This window comes from Meleagris gallopavo, chromosome 7 (assembly GCF_905368555.1).
Source record: "Meleagris gallopavo chromosome 7, MGAL_WU_HG_1.1, whole genome shotgun sequence".
Classification (NCBI taxonomy): domain Eukaryota; kingdom Metazoa; phylum Chordata; class Aves; order Galliformes; family Phasianidae; genus Meleagris; species Meleagris gallopavo.
The window spans coordinates 17586037-17606645 of record NC_139410.1 but is presented as its reverse complement, the minus strand read 5'-3'; the positions used below and the strand labels follow the sequence as shown (position 1 = coordinate 17606645).

At 44.1% G+C, this 20609-nt stretch overlaps 1 protein-coding gene across 2 annotated transcripts; it reads left to right on the top strand.

Moving 5' to 3' along the window:
* Positions 1–3457: 3457 nt before the first annotated feature.
* GORASP2 (golgi reassembly stacking protein 2) lies at positions 3458–18151 on the top strand. 2 transcript variants are annotated; one of them, XM_085228401.1, is made up of 10 exons: positions 3458–3628; positions 10670–10750; positions 11551–11754; positions 12202–12288; positions 12724–12854; positions 13396–13528; positions 13658–13781; positions 14180–14266; positions 16272–16367; positions 17072–18151. In XM_085228401.1, exons 1-10 carry the CDS (start codon positions 3566–3568, stop codon positions 17386–17388), a joined length of 1323 nt encoding a protein of 440 aa, XP_085084527.1. In that variant the 5' UTR covers positions 3458–3565; the 3' UTR covers positions 17389–18151. The 2 variants fall into 2 exon arrangements, with proteins under 2 accessions (XP_085084527.1, XP_085084528.1); XM_085228402.1 differs by having other exon boundaries at positions 14177–14266.
* Positions 18152–20609: the final 2458 nt, after the last annotated feature.

The following is a 20609-nucleotide window of genomic DNA, read 5'->3' as shown; positions in this document are numbered from 1 at the left end:
CACTGCAATATTCAGGCACGTATTTTCAAAGCTTTGTAGAAGCAGATGTGTATTTTGGGGTTTCATTTACAATCTTCTTGTCTCAGATGAAACCACTGTGGCCACAGAAAGTAGAGGTTGTCAGATTGTGAAAAACTATTCTGTCAGGAACCTACTACTATCACACCTTAGTTGTCAAATTTGTTTGAAAACCATTTACCAGTTTCTAATTAAAAAAAAACTACTAGGGCTTCAGTGGCATTGGGAAATAGGCATAGGTAGCCCATATTACAGCCAATCACTTATACAAGTCAAAGTAATTAAAGTTTCAATTCATTTCTTGTGTCCTACTAATAGCAAAATTAGTTTTGCCGAGTTTCTGATTTCTGAAATAAAAGCCTAAATTCTGGTTTCAGCTCACTTGAGAAAGAAAGCTTTAGAGTACCTTTACAGTCCCTCTCCCTCAGATCTGTTGATGGCATCTGCAGTCCTCAGTGCAAATTACAGCAGCCAGAGGAACTGTTCCTGATAATAACCAGAGCATGACAATACTGACTACATCTCTGATGTGTCCTCCTGCCAGAAGCTTGGAAGGGAAAGCAGAGAGCAGTTCTGCCAGCTATCTGCCACCCTACAGAGATACAGTGTGCTAGGTCTGATTCTGCTGACATTGTGGCCCTTCCTCCCACTGACAAAAGAAAGATGCTGCACGCCACGGTATTTGCAAGTTAGAGTTTTTAGCTGATCTCAAACTAACTGCTTCCCCTCTCTTGTGCATTGGTGTAAATCCACATCAATGCAATGAGAATTGTTGGATATTTTATAGTAGTAAAAAATGTCAGGAGGTCAAGACTTGCAGGTCAAGACAGAGTGGTCTCCTTGTGCCCTGGTGAGCACAAGGGAGAGTGCGCCCCACAGCACTGTCATTGGGAAGACTGCCTGAGAGCTCCCTGCTCAGCTAGTGCCTTCCCAACTTGCATTTCATTCCCTTTTCAGCTGCATAGCAACTAATGACCATAAAAACAGCTCTTAAAAGCCCCACATTACTCCTGTATTTAATTAACTTTTAGAGCATCAGACCATAGTATTTAATCACAGCCTGCCTAGTTTCAGGGATTGCTTGATCTGAGGCTTACTGGCGCTTGACTTCCATCGGAAGTGATTCACTACTGCTTGTCTTTACATTTTGCACACAGACTGGTCTTTTTGCTGCTGTCTTCTGCAGCAGGTCAAACGCAGGTCCTTCATCCTCACACCTCTCACATTTTCACACATGCTGACCTCCTCTGTCTTATTATTAGACCACCTCAGTCTCAAAACACCTATTGCTCCTGAACTAAGATTAAGCAGTGTCTAAGTGCTGCTGCAGCCTAATAAATAGGTGTAAGGCTTTTCTGTGTCAGCAGGCTTTTAGGGGCCATTTGTGCAATTTGAAGCTACTCTTTTGTAGAGCTGAAGGACCTATGTTTTATGCCCTGTAGAAAAGTGAAATACTAGGCACTAAGGGTGCACAGCTAGGTGGATGCCTTCCAAGTAGCCATAGTTTGTTTTCTGAGTGCTTGCAAAGGAGACAGAATCTCCTTGAGTATTGATAACAGATGAATTGTTTGCAGACGTCCATTGGACTGTTTATGGCTCCCTCCAAGCCCAGTCCTGCTATGCTGTGACTGGACTCAGCAAGCAGATGTTCTGACCTGCAATTCTTTGTGCCGAGCAGTACACTAACAGCAGGAATGAATGAGATTGATTAAGGGATAAAAGTTGTTATGACCAGCAGCTGCCTTGTGACCTATCCTCTTCTCAGTCATTGGGCATTGTTGCTCTGTTTCTGCCTTAAACTCTCCCCTCTGAATGTTTTAATACCCTACCTATAGAGATGCAGTAATTCTGGTATTGTTCACTTAGTTTTAAAGATGCACATTGATTAAAACTATGTGCTGATTCTTAACAATGCTTCATAATCTTTTGTTCAGGCACATTTGTGTATATTTGACTTTAAGGCCACTTGTGCAATAAATCATCATTTTCTGCCTGTCTAAGCTTCTGAATACTTTGATCAAACACAGAGGTTTGAGTACTGCATCCAGCAGCTCCCTTCCTGCCACACACACATTGGTTTCTCCATCCATCTTTATTCCTGCTTGCCTAGCGCCCATAACACGGAGGGATTAAGGAGGGAAGTAAGCTGCTTTTCTTCAGCCACTGCATTTCCTGCTCTGCGGAGGGCGGACGCCCACGCTGGAAGGGTTTGGAGCACGTCCTCTCTGAAGGGCGGTGTGGCCGTTTCACCTGCTGAGAACAAGATTTTAGCCATAGCTGACAGTTTCAGAAAGGCCACTTCCACATCCATCTTATTCACACAATGTGTGCAGTCTCCAGACTAATAATTCATCATTTGCACATATGTGCCACTTCTACTTCGTTATTTTACTAACGTGTTAGAAGAGCCTTGATTTATTTGTTAAGTGCATTATTATTCTTATCAGATGATGACATGTTGTTATCCAGGAAGATGCACTTGCTATCTCACAACTAATTATGTCAATTAAGTTTTCATGGTCCTACCACAAAGCACAGCTCATTAACTTTAATTACTTTTGAAATGCAGCTGCCGAGATACACACAGAAAGGAACAGGTAGGTTATAGTGCTAGCTAATTTCTGCAAATGGGGTTTGTTCTCATCAGCTCTTAAGCTATACTTTCAGGTAATTCTGTTCCATATTTCCTACGTAGGCTTTGTGTCCTTTTCCCTTAAAAGGATCTTCTATGTTTCTTTGTTGATACAGGCTGGCCTTCCCTACAGAACACTGGACCGAGTTCACAGATATTTCATCAGATAAATCTGGTGTTTTAGTTCAGCCTTTAATGGGAATCGCTGGGCATCCACAGTGAATGTTCTTCTTCACCCGTGTGGAACGAGCCCGAGGGGAGCGGTGGCACTGAGGGCGAGCTGAGGCGCTGCGGTAAGGCTGCTGCCCTAAGGAGGAGCGCCTTGCAGTAACGCCTGCAGCCGGGTTAGTAATTCTCCAAAGGGGCTGCTTTGAAAGGTGCAGAAGAACGAAGCGTGCTTGCCTGTTTCTGGGATCGCCGCATGCCGGCACGAGACATTTACAGATCTCCCGAGGAAAAGGGAAACAGAACTTCTCTGGTTCTGTGAGAACAAACCGACAACAAAAGTGAAAGCTCCCGGGGGATGCAGCGACCGAGCGGACCGACAGAGACCCAGAAGCATTCCTGCCCCCCGCTGCTGGCGCGGCGGCGCGCTCCTAAGACGGGCAGAACGGAGCGGGCGCCTTCCGTCGGCGTATCAACTCCGGGCCGCCAGGGGGCGCCGCCGCGCCGGAGGCGAGCGAGACGGGCGGAGCTCACGGTGTCACCGTGCCGCCTTCGCGGCCGCTTCTCTCGGCTGGATGGCCTCTGCCGGCTGCCGTACGACGTCGCTCCCGGCTGCGGTCCGCGACCGGCAGGGGGCGCCGCAGCGCGGCGTCCCGGCGTGCCCCGCGCGCGGCCTGCCCCGCCCCTGCCGAGGCGGGCGGGAGCGAGTGCCACGTCCGTGCCGCCGGGCTTTGTGCGGCCGTCGCCGCCATGGGCGCCTCGCAGAGCGTGGAGATCCCCGGGGGGGGCACCGAGGGCTACCACGTCCTGAGGGTGAGGGAGGCGGGCGCGGGTCCTGGGGGCCGGTAGGCCCGCGGTCGCCGACGGGCCTCTGCCCCGGCTCCGCGCCCCGAGCGGCCCCCGGGCGGGCGGTTCCCCCGTGTCGAGGATGAGGGCGGCGCGGCGCGGTCCCCCTCCGGACGGCGGGGAGCCCCGAGCGCCCCGCCTGCAGGGTCGGGCAGCGCTGCCGCTCCCGGGGCCGATCCCGAGCTCTCAGCCGCGCCGAGGGGCCCCGGCCCGGCCCGCAAAGGGCTGCGCCTCGGCTGCAGCCGGGCCGGAGGGGCGGCGGGCGGGGTGCCGCTTCTCCCTCTTCTCCCTCCAGAAAGCGCTCCTGACGTGCTGCCCGCGGGCCACGCGCTCGTGTGGCCGGGCTGCGCCGCACGCTGCTGTCAGGCGCTCGGTCACGGCGGCTGACGGGAGCGGTGTGCGTCGGCGCTGCCGGGGGACGCGCGTCGGGTGCTGCGGGGCAGCGCTGCGCCTGCCGGCCGGGTCCTGAGATCCTGAGGAAGGCCTCGCTGCCGTCGGGAGTAACTGCGCAGCTCTGCTTCACCGCGGCTCTGCGTGCGGTAGATACCTTGGTAGGCTGTGCCGGAGGTTGAGTGAGCGGCCTTCTGGAGTCCTTGCTGTAGCGCAGGGCTCGCACTCGACGAGCAGAACGGTGGGCGGGTTCTGCCCTGGGATCTGATGCGCGGGGCAGTGCAGGTACTGTGCAGGTACTTTGCCGGCAGCTGACAGCCGTGTGCACATCGCTGAGTGTTTGCCTCATGCCGTAGTGAGAGCAGCAGCACCCTTATGGTGAGTGCCGCTCTGGGGGGCTGCTGGCATCCAGCCCTCTCGCATCAGCTCTCTGCCTCCAGCCAGTGCCACCTTTTGGGCGCATGAAGGGGCACGGGAATTGCCCTTGCGAATTACTGCCGCTTTGGCTTGTCTGGTTTCTGTGTGTGGAGAATGAACGGAGAGACTCTTCCAGGGGTTAAAATCTTGTATGAAGCCGTTGGAAAGCAAACGGTGACATTCTGAGCAGATCCAAAGAGTCATGTGCTGAAACTGCAATATAAGCTAAAGTCACATTGGTCCTTGTTTATTCCTTTTCATTTAACTAACGTGTAATAATCCATTTTGATTTTTCTCTTCCACCTCAAGTATGTGTTTATAGTCTGACAGGTGAAAGGGGTGTTCTGAAAGAGACTTGTTCATTCAGCATGGGATGGTGTTAATATTGCCTGCTTTTTACTGTTGGGGCTGTAGAATAAGCAGCCTGTAGTTAGTTCTGTCAGACTCATCAGCTCGTGCTGTTTGATTACAGTGCACTGTGCTTTGTAAGAGATGCATCACAATTTACTAATCCTCTTGTTTTTTGTTATAATCCTAGAATCTGAAAATTTTATTGTTGCTTATAGACCTCTTGATTGCAGTGCTTTTGCTGTGGCTTGAGGTGGCAGTGTTTAATTACCAGTCCTTGTAAATGCAATTGCTAGGTGCATTCTGACAGAGTGCATTTGTGCAAGGACAGCATTTCCCCATCAAGCACAGGGAAAGACCCACAGGCACTTATGTGGGTCTCTGTCACTGCCCTGCCTTTCTGCTGATGTCTTCAGATTCCACAACTGTGAACAACTGTTTTTTCTGTTGTTAGACGTTGAAGTTGCATCATGATCCTGGTCAGGAAGGAGCTCAGCCAGTGCTGGATGTTGTTGGGATCGCAGGCCCAAATTAGAGAAAAACTCTGAAGTTCAACAACTGTAATGTGGACTGCTTATATTGACATATATGTGACATATATTGGCAAAAGCTTTCCTCCTTAGTTTTTTCAAATGTGATCTGCAGTTGGTGCTCTGTAAGCTGTTCTTCAATGGCAGAACATTCAACTTTCCTGTTAGAGGAGCTCTGCTCTGCACCCGATCCTGATGGAGCAGCGCTGGGCAGTGCTGTTCTGACTTCCGTTCTGAACTCAAGCAGGCTTTTCTTGTGAGCTCAGTGTTTTAATTGGGTAAATCATATGTATATCTATATCTGCGTATAGCTGTGTTATGGATCCATTTCAGATAGGGGTAGATTTCTTTGGAGAAGCCAAACTTCTATAAATGGATATAGTGGTAGGTCTTGAAGGTCTCATTAGTGTTGGAAAACCTCAGAAGAACTGTTTCCAGTTTTTAGAAGCATCTCTTTGGGTAGGGTGGGTAAATGAGAACTGTGTGTTACGAAGCCATGGAACAAATGGGGTATGTAGTTCAGAAGGACTCTGGAGCGCTGCAGAAGTTGTCAGCAAGGATAAACCAAGCGAGAGCTGCAAGGCCTGGGTTGCCTACAGTGAGACTTCGAGACAGCACAAACTGCCTCCCTGCTGAGCTGGTGGGAGGTGCTGTGCTGGTCACTTGGAGCAGGACCAGAAACACAGAGTGGGTGAATAATATGAAGGGTTTAATTGTTAATTTGTCTCATCTTTTCTGCAGATTGCTTGAGTCTTTTTGGCACTTCTGTGCTGCATTTTAGCAGTATTGCTCTTGTTGTGAGTTTTTTTTGTTTTTTAATCACGCATATATAACAGGAAGCATGAATCCACTGTAGAAGAAAAGCAATTTCATCGCATGCATATATGATGGGAAGAGTTGCTGGGGATTGCCCTGCTGAGCTTCCTAAGCTCTGAAATACAACTGTTTTTTCTTTAAGAGGGGCAAAAGTTACAAAGTGTTTTGTCACCATATTCTCTTCATAAGCAGACTGAATGATCTGTCACATGCTTGAAACAATTTTTAGAACACATCTTTGTTTGTCATATATGCTTTTGCTGTAGACTTTCCTTTAGTGATTCATGCAACGAGCTGCTAAGTTTGTCACTAGTGTCTCTCAGGCTGACAGCACGTGCCCTGAGCTACTGCTAGGAGGTGTCACTGCTGGTTGTTCTTCTGGTGGAAGCAAACGTGTGTCCTTTAACATAAGTGATGTGGCAGAGTAGGGCAACGGTCTGTGCATGCTTAATACACGTTTGTTTCTGCCCTTCAAACTAGATAGAAACAGAATTTTTAGAACTTCTTCAGCAGTGCAAATGGAAAACTGCTGCAATTTGCACACATCTGGAGCGATCTGTCAGTTCCTTCTGAAATAAATGATCCAAGGTGCTGGAGATTACATTGTGTTGTGTGCTATTCTCACCAACAGTGTCCAAAGTTGAGATTTCTAACTTAGCTGGAGTGCCTCTGTTTGCTGTGGTGGAGTTACAAACATGCGGCCATAAGGAGAATTTTTCTCTTCTAAAGGAGGCTGTTTTTGAATGCTTGACGTGAGTGCTCTGTACTAACAGTAAAATCTGATGCCATGTGGAGGGAATTTATTTCTTACAAAAAGCTTGTGAAGCTTTTTGTCTCAAAAACAGATTGTTTTGTGGAGAAATTCAATACAGTTACATTATGTTGTGTGTTTGAAATAGCTGAGGGAAATAAAAGCGATTCTGTTAGACATAACAGGAGTGGCTTATAGACTATACATCATGAACTTTTATTGTCCATTATGGAGCGTGTAAAAAGTACCAAGCAAACCTGTTTATGCAGCATTTTGTTTCTAATAAAGTAAATACTACTTAGTAAGAATTTCTTCTTTTGGAAGGGGGGGGAAGCTTTGGAGCTTCTGCTCCCTAAAAACTGTGTATGTAGTGCTGAAGCTAGGCTTCTATGGTGTTTAAGTGGCACTTGTAGAAGATATGCTACTTTCACAGGTGATGAGAGCCCTCGTCTGCTTTCAGAAATCATGGTTTCCACTTAGTTCCATATACTGTAGCTCAGGGCCTAAAATTGTGACCACAGCCTTATTATAACATGTAAAATATAACACCTACCATGTAGGTGTAGAGTTACAGTGTTTGAAAGTAAAGCTTGTCAGCAAAAAGAAATCTTGTTTACTGAAAAAGTTTTCATGGCGATACAGTTGAGTATTAGTGCCTTGACCTTGAAACTTGTTCCCTGACAGCAAAGTGCAATCATCTCAGTGAGCAACTGAAGTCCTGCACAGTTAGATGGGGCTGAAGGGATCACAAGACCTTCCTCTGCCTCCTGGCATTCTGCATTCCATGGATTTTCTTCACTTGCTCTTAAAAGCCTCTTGGGGTGGCAGTTCCCCAGCTTCTCCCTATAGTCTGTGCCTCTGTTTTTGTTCACTGATAGACAGTCGTGACATTTACACACAGGTGTCTGTAACTTATATGTCTGAAATAACAGCTGGCTTTTAGAGAACGAGGCTTCCCAAGCTGCCACAGGTGGGATCTTGCCTGCTCTAGCAACTGTTGTGAGTGGTATCACTGGATTATTTTTTTTTCTCCTCGATCCTTACTCAGTTACGAAGATAAGTGACTCAATACTTGCAAAGTACGAAGATGCACTGAGGGCTGAGAACTTATGCACAGATAAATGGGATCATTATTATTTCTGTTGGTCGCAGAAGCACTGCTTATCAGAAATTACAGAAATGTCAAGGTTGGAAAAGACCCACAAGATCACCCAGTCCAAGCATCCACCCATCACCAATACTTCTCACTAACCCATGTCCCTCAACACAAAATCCAAACGTTCCTTGAACACCTCCAGGGTCAGTGACTCCACCACCTCCCTGGGCAGCCCATTCCAGTGCCTGACCACTCTTTCAGTAAAATAGTTGTTCCTAACGTCCAGCCTGAATCTCCCCCAGCACAGCTTGAAGCCATTCCCTCTAGTTCTACCACCAGTCTACCAAGAGATGAGGCCGACCCCCAGCTCACTACAACCTCCCTTCAGGTCGTTATAGAGAGCAATAATGTCTCCCTTGAGCCTCCTCCAAACTGAACAATCCCAGCTCCTTCAGCTGCTCCACAAAAGGCCTGTGCTCCAGACCCCTCACCAGTTTTGTTGCCCTCCTTTGAACCCACTCCAGGGCCTCAATGTCTTTCTTGCAGTGAGGGGCCCAAAACTGGACACAGTATTCGAGGTGTGGCCTCACCAGAGCTGAATCCATTACTGCTGCACTTCCCAGAAGCACCCTGACCTTGGAGCTCCCTGCAGCGAGCCGTGCTGTGCACTGGATGCTGCCTGCTGGTGGCTGGAAGTGGGATGCAACTGAAAGCAGGGGGCTGTAGTGAAGTTGGGGGCTGAAGGTGTCACCTCCTTAGAGAGGGGAGTTTTCTTGTGGAATGAGTTCAGCACTTCTGTTCTTTTTTCTGCGGCTGTCAGGTGTAAAAATACTTCTCCGTCAGCATCACTGGGCCCAAACAAGGCTGGGAAATATAGAACAGAACCTGTACATCACAGGCGGCGTGGTGGCAGAAGGGGGACATCCAGCTGTGTACTTCTGTGTGATTTATGCAGCTGTAAGGCCATGATTTCCTTCAGATACAGCTTCCTGGCAGCCTCTGCATGCACTCTTACGTATGAAGTGTTCAGGGTTCCGATGGGTTTGGGAGGAGGTGTGCAACGTGGGGAGATAATTGCTGCAATCAGATCTGTCAGAACTTGGGAACCCACAGTCCCTCCATCCATTTGGGCAGACTGTAAGTAATGTACTTAGAACACAGAATCTGTCAATTTCAGGCGCTGGTGAGCCTGACGCTGATGGATGCTGAGCATGTGCAGTCCTCATCTATTGTAGGTGCTCCTACAAAAGTGTCTCCACAAGGTGTGGCTGGCAGAGCTGAGGGCTGTTTGCCTGGCACAGAGCTGTGCTCCCACAGCTGCCACACAGCTGCTGAGCTGACAGCCAGCACCCCAGTGCAGAGCACTGTGTCTGAGGTGCAGGCAGGCACCTTGCAGAGACACTTCTGCTTGGAATTGTGGTTTCTGTGATGTGATTTCTACCTCAGTTGTTTTTATTGCTTTGACTGGGATAATGTTGAATTTGTACTTGGCTGCTTAACCAAATTTTGAAAGCAATTAGTGGAACTACTGATTCTGGATTATTTTTTCTTTAATGAATGTTGAGACTATGGGACACTAAGGTCCTAGGCTTCTGGCGTCTGTTACAACAGGCTCCCTGTGAGTCATCTAAGCTTTTTCCAACCTCTGACTTTGTGAATGTGTCAGGAGGAGGTAAACAGATTCAAACAGGCCAATTTTAGTAGCTAGCAAGTGTGCTTTTTTTCTCATATTGCAGTATTTTTTTTCTAGATGAGTTGTGTTAAGAAAGCTCAATTCCTGCAGAAGCAGACGGGCGCTGAATGAATATCTGGATTTGTACCAGATCTGTCAGGTGGATTAACAGGTGACAAACCACACGGTAAAGGCTGACACTTCACAGAACTTTCAGAAGATGAATGTAGCATGTAAAAGAAAAAGCTAACGAGGAATCAGCTTACAAATGAAGAAAGGTACACTTTGCTCCAAAGGCTGCAGGAGAAATCTGATAGCTGTATTGGGGTTTCTTTTGTCTATTGGCAATGCATGTCATCATGAATAAACAACACACAAAAATACATCTGTCAGCTGTTCCATTTGGAATTAGAAGCATACTTTCACATTCCGAGAGCAGTGTGGCCAGTAGTTGTGCCCCATGTGAGTGCAGCAGACAAATGATTTGAGTGGCGGCGGCTGCAGGACGGCACACGTCCCTTGGCTTGTGCTGGTATGGCAGCACATCATAGATTGTGTGGGTGCTCTCAGAGCAGGGTCAAGAATGTCAGCAGGTGATGTGTGAGCATGGGGTGGTAACCTGTGCTTACGCAGCGGCAGCCCTCTTTTGCCTCTAGTAAGTGTGAGTTTAAAAGCAGGTCCTGATGTTGGTGCTTCTGGGGAAAAATGCTGCTTTTTAACCAACGTTTCCAGAATTGTTATTTGACTGGGTGAGTGGTTACTGTTGGCGTTCCTCAATTAAAATAATCTTTATGCCTTTCCCTTTTTTTTGTTTTGTTTTGTTTGAGTGAGAGATTTCTTTGCTCCAAAAGATTAAATTTGAACAACTTAAAAATACGTACAATTATCAACACCTTCTAAAACTACAGTTTGTCCAACTAGAAATATAACTCTAATCTGTAAATCAGCATTGGTACACTTCTGCTGAACTCTTGTTTAATTTTCTTAGGTACAAGAAAACTCCCCAGGTCACAGGGCTGGATTGGAGCCATTCTTTGATTTTATTGTGTCTATTAATGGTTCGAGATTGGTAAGTATGTTTCTGTTGTGTAATACTAACTGTGAAACAAGCAGTGTGCTGGGAATATCTCACTGCTATAGATAATAATTCTGTTTCTTTTATTGAAATGTGTACAGTGTATCCTTGGCTTAAGACAGGAAAGCCTGACTGCTTCAGAGATCGATTTCTTTCATCTTACAGTTAGAATTCTATCAAAAATGAAGCTGAGGGGTGGGGATGCAGTGCTCTGCAAACATCTGCTCTGGCAGGAGAGACTGCTGCCTGCTGCTGTACCTCTCGCTGCCTGTGCTAGTGCCCACCATGCGTCCTAACACTGCCTATGTGAGAACCTGTGAACTCGTTTCAGTCGAAACAAGTTGGTTGAAAGAGCTGTTGTCGAAGCTATTAGCTGGGCAGGAATCATGTGAGGAAGTTTCCAAGCAGAGTAAACCATCAGAGCAGTAGGAAGAAGCTGTGGGTGAGCTCTTCCCATGTGGCTGTGTTCATGAAAGCCTCTGCAGAGCTGCAGGGCACGTCTGAGAGCTTATGGAAAGAGCTCAGCCTACGGTGAATTACCCTTATCTCTGCTCTGGGCATATCTGCTCTACTTGAAAGGATTTTGTTCTTTCGAGGCATAAGAAGTAGGCCCTGTAGTTAGTTCTCCAAACTTGCAGTTTGGAATTGGTCTTCTGGCATTTCTGTAATAAGAATTTAATTGCAGATTTAAGAATGCCTGCATTCATTGGGCCTCTGAAATACAAAAGTGTTGCTGTGGAATGGGATGCTTGCTGTGTTCAATACTAAATCAGACTTTGTTTGAATGCTCACAGAATAAAGACAATGACACTCTCAAGGACCTGTTGAAAGCAAATGTTGAAAAACCTGTAAAAATGCTGGTGTACAGCAGCAAGACACTGGAACTGAGGGAAACATCAGTGACCCCCAGCAACATGTGGGGTGGGCAGGGCCTGCTGGGGGTGAGCATTCGTTTCTGCAGCTTCGATGGGGCCAATGAAAATGTGTGGCACGTACTGGTACGTACAACTTCCAACTATTTTTCTTTCTCCAAAATTTGTTGTTTGCTGCTAAACCTTCTCAGTGTCTTTACTGGAAAGTGACTTGCAAGGGAGAGTACAAGGCATGAGATGGAATTACTCTGTTCTCTGTTCATTGGCTTTGTTGTTTTTTTTTTGAAAGGCTTTTGAAGTAAAAAACAGTGTCTGAGAGCGTTAGCAAGTCTTGTATTTATATCAGTGTTACTGCACAGTATTCAGAATCCCTTGTAACAGTAACTAATGAGACTGTCCTCCAGCTGTTGTTTTACAGGCTTAGGGTCTGTTTTACTCCCTGAGTTGAAAAGTTGATCAAAGTTGGAGAGGTTTGTCTGCCTGACTCCAAACTTGTGTGAAGTGTGTATGTAAGCTGTTCTGCAGCACCCTGGCTGTTCTATAATGTTTTGCAACTTTCCTTCTTAAAACTAGGAAGTGGAACCAAACTCTCCTGCTGCATTAGCTGGGCTCAGACCTCATAGTGATTACATCATTGGAGCAGATACTGTCATGAATGAGGTATGTCTGTGCATAAGTTTCTTCATGTTCATTTATCTTTATTCTTAACTAGAAAATACACTAGGGCTCTTTCTATCAGTGCGAAGTGAAGTAACTTAATACAAAAAAGTTCTGACTCACTGCTTCTTCATTGTGCTTAAATGCAACTATGGAAATTAAGAAATGCTCCATAATATCTTTATGAAGGCACATATTAGACTACAAAATGCTAATATTAAGTAATTCTAACATCAGATTTCAAATCTGAGGTTGTCCCATATGTCTTCTGAGTTGTGCTGGCGAAGCACAGTTGTCCTTAGGATAAAACAGCAGCACCACGACTGCACTGTGTAGCAGTTACTAGGCTCTGTTATAGAAAATTAGGGCTAGGAAGCTGGTCTCATGTCAATTTATAATGACAACATGATAAATAAGGTCATTATTATCCTTTTGCAGACTGAAGATCTCTTCTCCCTTATTGAAACACATGAAGCAAAGCCGTTAAAACTTTATGTATATAACACAGACACAGATAACTGCCGGGAAGTGGTGATAACTCCAAATTCTGCCTGGGGTGGAGAAGGCAGGTAAGGGAAAAAGTACATTACTGGGAGCAAAGAGGGGTGGGACAGCTTTCTTACAGCACTAGTCTAAAAGCTGCTTGCTTCAGTTCTTTGCAATACCCAGAAAAGACTTGCCTTATATCCAAGGGGTTTCTGCTGTAGTCAATTACATATTTACTTCAAATTCAGTTTTAGTTAGTAATGCTTTCTGCATTAGAGTTCAAATACTGAAGAGGCTGTAGTTGCACAGTACCCTGAACAGGCAGCTGCAAACAGTACAAATTGAATTCCATAGTGATACAGCTGATACAACTGGTTGATTTAAATAATAATAAAACTTCTGTGCTAAATATTTATTGCTGAAAGTTACAGAATTCCTGGTTCTGTTGTCTCATGGTGTTATTTCTCCATAGCAGACACTTGTCCTTTTTTTCTGTAAACACAAATGATTATACAGAGCTGATCTTGAAACTTGCTGCCACCTTGAGTCATTTGTGCATTGCTTGCTGTGGAGTCTTAATAATAAAGTCATTTTACTGACGTCTATGTGTTCATATTTTAAAAGCCTAGGGTGTGGCATTGGCTATGGTTATTTGCATAGGATACCTACACGCCCTTTTGAAGAGGGAAAGAAAATCTCTCTCCCAGGACAGCTGCCCAGTGCATCTCTCAGTCCTCTCAAAGATGGCTTTACAGAGGTAAGTTGTAGTCACCTCTTTGGTTCTGTAATGCGGATTATGGGGTTATGTTGCCTTTCTGCTTTTGTGGGCTCTTATGAAAACAAACCCTGATTGTGTAACTTCTATTTCTTTTTTTCTCCTGAAAAGGTTCAGCTGTCATCAGTTAACCCCTCACCGCCATTACCCCCTGGGCCAGCAGGACTCGAGCAGAGTCTGTCAGGACTTTCTATTAGCTCACCCTCGACTACTGTCAGTAATGTTCTCAGTACAGGTCAGTATGGAAGTTACTCCTGAAATGCTCAGGTAGACTGACTTCTTTGGATTCACACGTGTTTCCATTGGTTTAAAAGAGGGCAGGAGGGAAAATAAACTTCTCTCTTTCTCTTTCCCAAACTTTTCTGAACAGCAAAGGCTACAGTGCTGTAATAATGTATTTCACTCTGTGAGTCTGCTTTACTTGCTCAGAAGAGATTTGAAAACTTCTATCAGAAAGAAGATGTGTGTTATTCTATTTTCATTGTATACTATTTTTCTTCGTGTTTCATGGTTATTTAAGGCAAATAACAAATCTCCTGTGAGCAATTATTCATTTGTACTCTCTTGAGGACTACAGTCACTGAAGTGTAGTACTCTTAAAATTGACATTTGTTTTTCTGTGTGCTCCAGCAGGAGTTCCGACAGTCCCGTTGTTACCACCACAGGTCAGTCAGTCCCTTACCTCCGTGCCACCAGTTAATCCAGCAACAACACTACCTGGTGAGTGGGTAACATGGCTTGAGGCCTTCCTGAAACAAAAACTTAAAAAAGGAAAAGGCCGGTCTCTTCCACTTTTTCTGGGGGGGCTGGTGGGACTACAGCTTCACACAACATAGGCATTTAATATCAAAACACTTTTATGCATCCTCTGTAATGTTACTGTTTTTGAAGAGCCATGTGCACAGCATTTCTGTAGCACAGAGGGCTGAGCTAGAAAGAAAGCTGATAATCATAGACCTGTTAGGCCCCTGCACAATAGACAGACCATTGGGGATTTCTCCAGGCATTAGCTGTGCTATTTGCAGTGGTCCTGGAGGTGGTACATTGTTACTTGTTACGCTTCATACAATGTATATTGCAAAATACTTTGGAAACTGTGAGGGTGCATGCCACTTTGTATTTTTCCCTCAGACATCAGGCAGCAAAAAGATGCAGGAAAGCATTTCTTGCCTGTTGCTGTATTCCTTTCACCTCTTAAAACTCCATTTTAGTGGCCTTCTTTTTAATGCTTAGCTTGTTCTTTATATAACTAGATGGCTAAGAGCATACAGCTGCACCTTGCAGTTACTGTTTCTGAATTACTTAGTAAACCTAAGCCAGTAACACAAAAACAATGTCTGTCTACAAAGTATTGTGCATTATTTCTGATAACCAAAGTATTGAGCACAGATATGGCAGAAATACTTGTAGTGCAAATAAGATTTGTTTGGGGTTTTGCCATGTTGTTGGTGCAGTAATACCAGACCCAGCTGTGCGTCCCTAAATGCTGAAGGAACTGTGTTTTGTTGTGCATGCTATGAGACAAGTAGACTAAGATTTGAAGTAATATTTGCAGGTATGCTCTTTAACATAGAAGGTGCTGTATAGGAAAGCTGACTGCCAGCATACAGGGCAGGGAACTTCAGTCTTACGCTCTGTAGGTAAAATGGCAGATCACTAAATTCAGCTTCTATTAATGGCTTTTCGTTTTCTGTTGCATATAACTCCTTTCCCTAAATCTGAACGTACAGATTTTTCATACTCTTTGCTCTCTGAATAGTGTGGTTGCCTTTTGGAAAATTACCAGGATATTGCTTACAATTTGCATGTGCATAATAGTAAAATTGTAGGTCTTAAATATATCAAGGTTTAAAGTTTGAGTGAATCTGTGTGAAGTTCCATATTTTTCAGATTAGGGGTTGCAGAGAATCAAACCAAAGCTGCTTGTAACTGAACTGAAAGCTCTTTGACTTATATGATGTCAGCCTTTTTGGCTAATAAATTTCCAGGTAGGCCAGGAAGGCTGCTTTTAATCAAAATATTTGCGCTGTGGTCTGCTTTTAGATGTTCTCCCTCTTCTCCCCATTGTTACTGTAATATCAACAATTAAAGTCAGAGCTAAACTCCCCTGAACTAACCAAACCACAAATTGGAAGAGAGCCATTGTGCCAGAAATGCTAGGACAGGAAAATCAGAAGGGAAAAGATGTTCTGCAGCAAACACAGTCATGGGAGGGCATCTGTTGTGATTTGTGCATGTTTGCATTGTATTTTAACCCGTGCTGACTTTGAAAGTTGCTGTTTTGCCTTTTCTATATATTTTTGTGTTTAACTTTAGTTATAAAATGAGTACTAATATTAAGATTTTTGACCTTTTAATGCTGTTTTCTTCTGAATTTCATCCTATTATAATCTTCTATGTTCAGATTAAGAATAGAGGGCTTCTGGTACAGTGCTACAGTCAGACAACCATCTTTGTTGAAAACTAAACTTTGGAAAAAACCACTATTATTCCTTGAAATAAGAAAAGCATAGGGATTTATGTATTTTACTGGTACAGTACTGCAGCAGGCAACTGTTCAGTCACAACCTCATAGTTGAAACTCGGTTGAACTTGCGTTTTTGTATGTAAGGATGGTAAAATGTAAAGCAAAATCGTACAACTTAACTAAAATCACTAAGATCTCAGAAGCAGTCAGAGATAGAAAACAAAGTTTTGAACTGTCATTTTTTCATTCTTCTCTCAGGTCTGATGCCATTACCAGCGGGGCTTCCCAACCTGACTGATCTGTCCAAACTTAATTTACCAGCACCACACATTGTTCCGGAAATGGTACAGCCTGGTAAGTGCTCCTGCAAATTGAAATGCTGTAATAGTGGGTCTGTGATGATCTTTGACACTCATTTAGAACCATCTGGTGGAGTCCTGAAGAGGATAAATGGAGCATTTGCTGGAAACGGGAGCTGACACTTGTGCCCAGATTGGGTGGGCAAGGAAGATGTTTTGAGAGAAAGGAGCGCTAAGCCTCTGTGTTTAGTTGTTTCATCTTGTATTATCCAACTTATGTTCTCCAAAGGGATCATTGTGTGCCAAGGAAGAAAGTACATAGTTTTTCAGGTAGAAAAAGAGTGTTTCCTTGTTTGCTAAACAAAGAGATCAAAGAACTTTGATTGGAAGCTGAAAGTTTCAACTAATATTACATGTATGGTTTTAAATCAAAGTGCTGAAGATGCACGTGGAGGAAGCAAAAAGAAATTAGAAGCTTGCACAGAGTAAGTTCTCACTAACTTCTTGTTGCTGGCCAGAAAAAATCTAATAATCAGTATTAGTACTTCAGTCCCATTTCCCTAGAGGACGAGAAGCAAACTGGAGTTTATTCTGATTCTTTGATTCTGAAATAAATGCATTAGGCTTTGAAACAAACTTGCTGAGTTCTCTCCAAGGATATATAGGGGATTAGAAAAAAGGAAAATGTTAACCTAACACGGAATCTGTTTAGATCTGTGTGTGGTATATAGCAGCTGACTGCTCTTTTTTTATTCTTAGGTATGCCAACCCTTCCTTCTTTGCCGCCTTTGAATCTAATGGGAATAACACCTCCATTGATGCCACCAAAATGCGTTCCTCTGCTTCCTTTGGTCACAGAGGTATCTACAGTGCCTACAGATTTGCTTCCCACCATGACTCAAGCTGGAAGCTTTTCTGTTGACCCTGGCACTACTGTAAATGTAGAACAGACCTCTCCGCTCACCTTGGATAGTGCTAGCCCAACTTCTAAGGCAACTATTGACAGATCAAATGAATCCTCTGCTGTGAATGAGAAGGCATCTGGCATCACAGATACACATGCTTCTGAATCGTAACTCCAGATCACTCTGTCAGAATGGCTCGGTATTTATTTAGCCATGGGATACATATTTGAAGAGCAAGCTATCATTAATTTCATACTAGTTTGTACTTAATCTTTAGGAGTCCTGTAAATAATATGGAGGTATAATAAAAATAAAGGGGATTTATAAAGTGAGCTTGGTGGGAGGGGAAGAGTACTTGTACTTAACCAAAAAAAAAAAAAAAAAAGAACCCCCCAAAAAACCCCCACAATAAAGAAACATTCAAGGTGGTAAATAGAAGTCCACTGCCAAACTTGGACGTGTATGTTTTTAATAAAGGCTGATAGCCGTAGCTAGGCCTCTCCTTGCTTCTAAGCAGCAATTTTTGCTTCTCATAGAAATGAAACAGTTCTTGCATGTGACATTTACATACCATAGTGCTTGTCTTTGCAAGTATCTTGTTACTGCAGTGGGGATGAGGATGTTTGGTCTGAGTCATAAATTTTAACAGTGCAAACTTCCACCTAAAGATTTTTCTATTAGAATTGCTGAGTGACCTGTTAACTAACATGTCAGTATTCAGCTTGTATACAAATCTTTATTTTTAAGCTCTTGAGAGAAGCTCAAGCCATGTTTTGTGACTGCTGCTGTGCTGCTTCACACCCCCACTGTAAAATGGCATTTGGAAGGGAATACAGGATATGTTACGTGTAGCACATGATTTGGCACTTCATGACTACTGTAAGACAAATTAATGGATTAAGCAGACATACAGCAATAAATTCCTGGAATTTCATCCTGTGTGACAAAATAGCACATTTATTTGTTCAATACTGTAAGTTTTTCTGGTTTAAGCTCAGCTCTCTAGTACAGATCGGTAAAAACGCTCTTTTCCTGAGGAATGGATCCAAGAAGGAATGCCAGACTTCAGCATGCAGGCAGGGTTAGCAGTGGTTAGATCCGCTGTAGCAGTGAGTCACAAAATCTGCCTGCAAGTGATTCATGTTTTTTTTGAAACCGATGTTCAGGATGAACACTGTGGAATTAGAGCAGATGAAACACTTTGTGTAACCTGGTATGTGTGCTGTACTCCAGCTGACAGCCTCGGCTCCTGGGATCAGATACTTCCACGCTACTCCAGTCCTGTACTACTGGAATTTCACTTATAAATGTTTCTTCAACCACGGTCTCACTTCTAGCTGTAATCAGTTATCTGGAGCTTGTCTCCTTTTGGCAATGCAGTGTGCCTGATCACTCTTAAGAACAGTAGTTGCATTTGATTGCTGATCGTAATGTTTCAAATTAGTTCAAGTGGAAGCCTTATCTAACATTTGTTGTCCTGTCTTATCTTTATCCCTTAAGAATTTGTCTTTCCTCTGGCCCAGCACTGCATGTTCCCTCATCACCTATTATCTATTTGGAGATCTGTTAAAGACTCCAAATCCTTTTTCACACTGCTAGCAATTTATTTTCTCAACTGCTTGGAGTTTGAAGTCCCTCTGCCTTGGTAAATACAAGGCTCAGAACTTCTCAGAATGTATTTTTTGACTTATTTTATTTTGTAACTCCGGTGTCACATATATCAGAATTAAACTTTGTAATAAGGATGTTCCCTCTTTTCTTTGCTGTATATAAAGAACGTCTGCTATTCCTGAGCTTCATGAAGTCTCACTGGCCTTACAGCCTTTCCTGGAACTTCTTTACACACTGTCCCAGTCAGAGCCCTCGACAAAGTTGCTTTCCTTCTCTAATCCACGAGCAGTAGAAATACAAGTTTTGTCACATATCCAATGTAGAGCAATTGTTAACAGGGTGCTTATCATAACCTAATGCCTTTTCTGTTGTTAGTGTGGAATGATGCTCATTGGAGTAACATCTCAGGTTAGCTGGCATTTTTTATGTTTTCCAACTGCAAGCTGTGGACTTCTGTAGTTGCATAGATGTCTCCAGTAGCCAAAAAATAGAACAGAATGCTTAGGCTGAAGTCATGAAGTCATTTCTGTTAGCTATTTTCTTTTCTTGACTGCTTTATATATCCACTTTGTGATGACTATGAGAGTAATGGAAGCAAGGCAGTGTTTCAGTGTAGCCAGAAGCAGTTCTGCTAAAGGTAACACAGCTTCAAATGTGGAAGCGAGTTGGTGGTGCAGAACTTCAGCTGTAATCTCCCAGCTAAGAAGCCATTAAAAAAAAAAAAAAAAAAAAAAAAAAAAAAAAAGAGAGAGTCAAAAACAGGGCACTTAAACAAGGACCTAAAGTCATACTATTGTACTCTGTCCTGGTGTTTCACATTTCCTTAGCTCGATTTAGTGAAATTATACCTATATAACTTCTTGATAAGAGTTTTGTGATGACTTTTCTCCCCTTAGAACAGAGGAATGTTTACAGAGGTACTTAAGATACACTGAGGGACTGACAGCTAACCTAACCATGTTTGCATGAATTTATGTATTCATCTGTTAATGAGCTGTTAGAAATAGGCATATTAGCTTTATTTTAAACACCAACACATGGAATTCTTCCTGTGCTGACAGAAGACAAAGTCACCATACCATGGGCAGCTTAAGCCCTGCATGTACATCAGAATGAAGAATGTGCATGTGACTTACTGTAAGGTGGAGCATCCTGTTCCACAGAAGGCTGCTTTGGGGCCAGTGCTGTTCAGTGGCTGAGATGTTTGCTGCAAGTGCAGGGGCACAGCTACAGCTCTGCTTGAGTAATCGCACACATTGAAGAGGTGCATTCTGCAGCTTGAGTCTCTGCTGCAATCCCAGGAGATGGCTGTTGAGGCTACAAGAAGTCAGAGCACAAACATGGGTAAAGCGTTAACAGTGATGAATGCTTCATAGCTTCAGCCTGGCCATACAATAGGCTCTTTCTAGAATCCTGGCAGCCATTTTTTTAAGCAAACCCATCAAACATTAAACCTCACCGACACAGCTGGAGCTCCAGTGTATTTCTGGGAAATAGCTGTGTGGTGCCACGAGATGGCATGCAATAGTTCCTTTTGGCTGAATTCGTAAGATTAGGCTTTGCAGTGGTGATATTTCCTCTTGTTATTTTTTTCTCCAGCAGACACTGTATTCAAATGGTTGCCAGCTGGCTGCTGTATGCTAAACAGTACCTTGAAGAATCACAGAGAGGTAACTGTGAAACCAACTAATTGAAGGCAGCAATGGGCTGAGCTTAAGCTATTTCAAAGATGCAGTTTTGCTGCCAGCTTTCCAAGCTAACCATGGGGGCAGGGGCAAAGT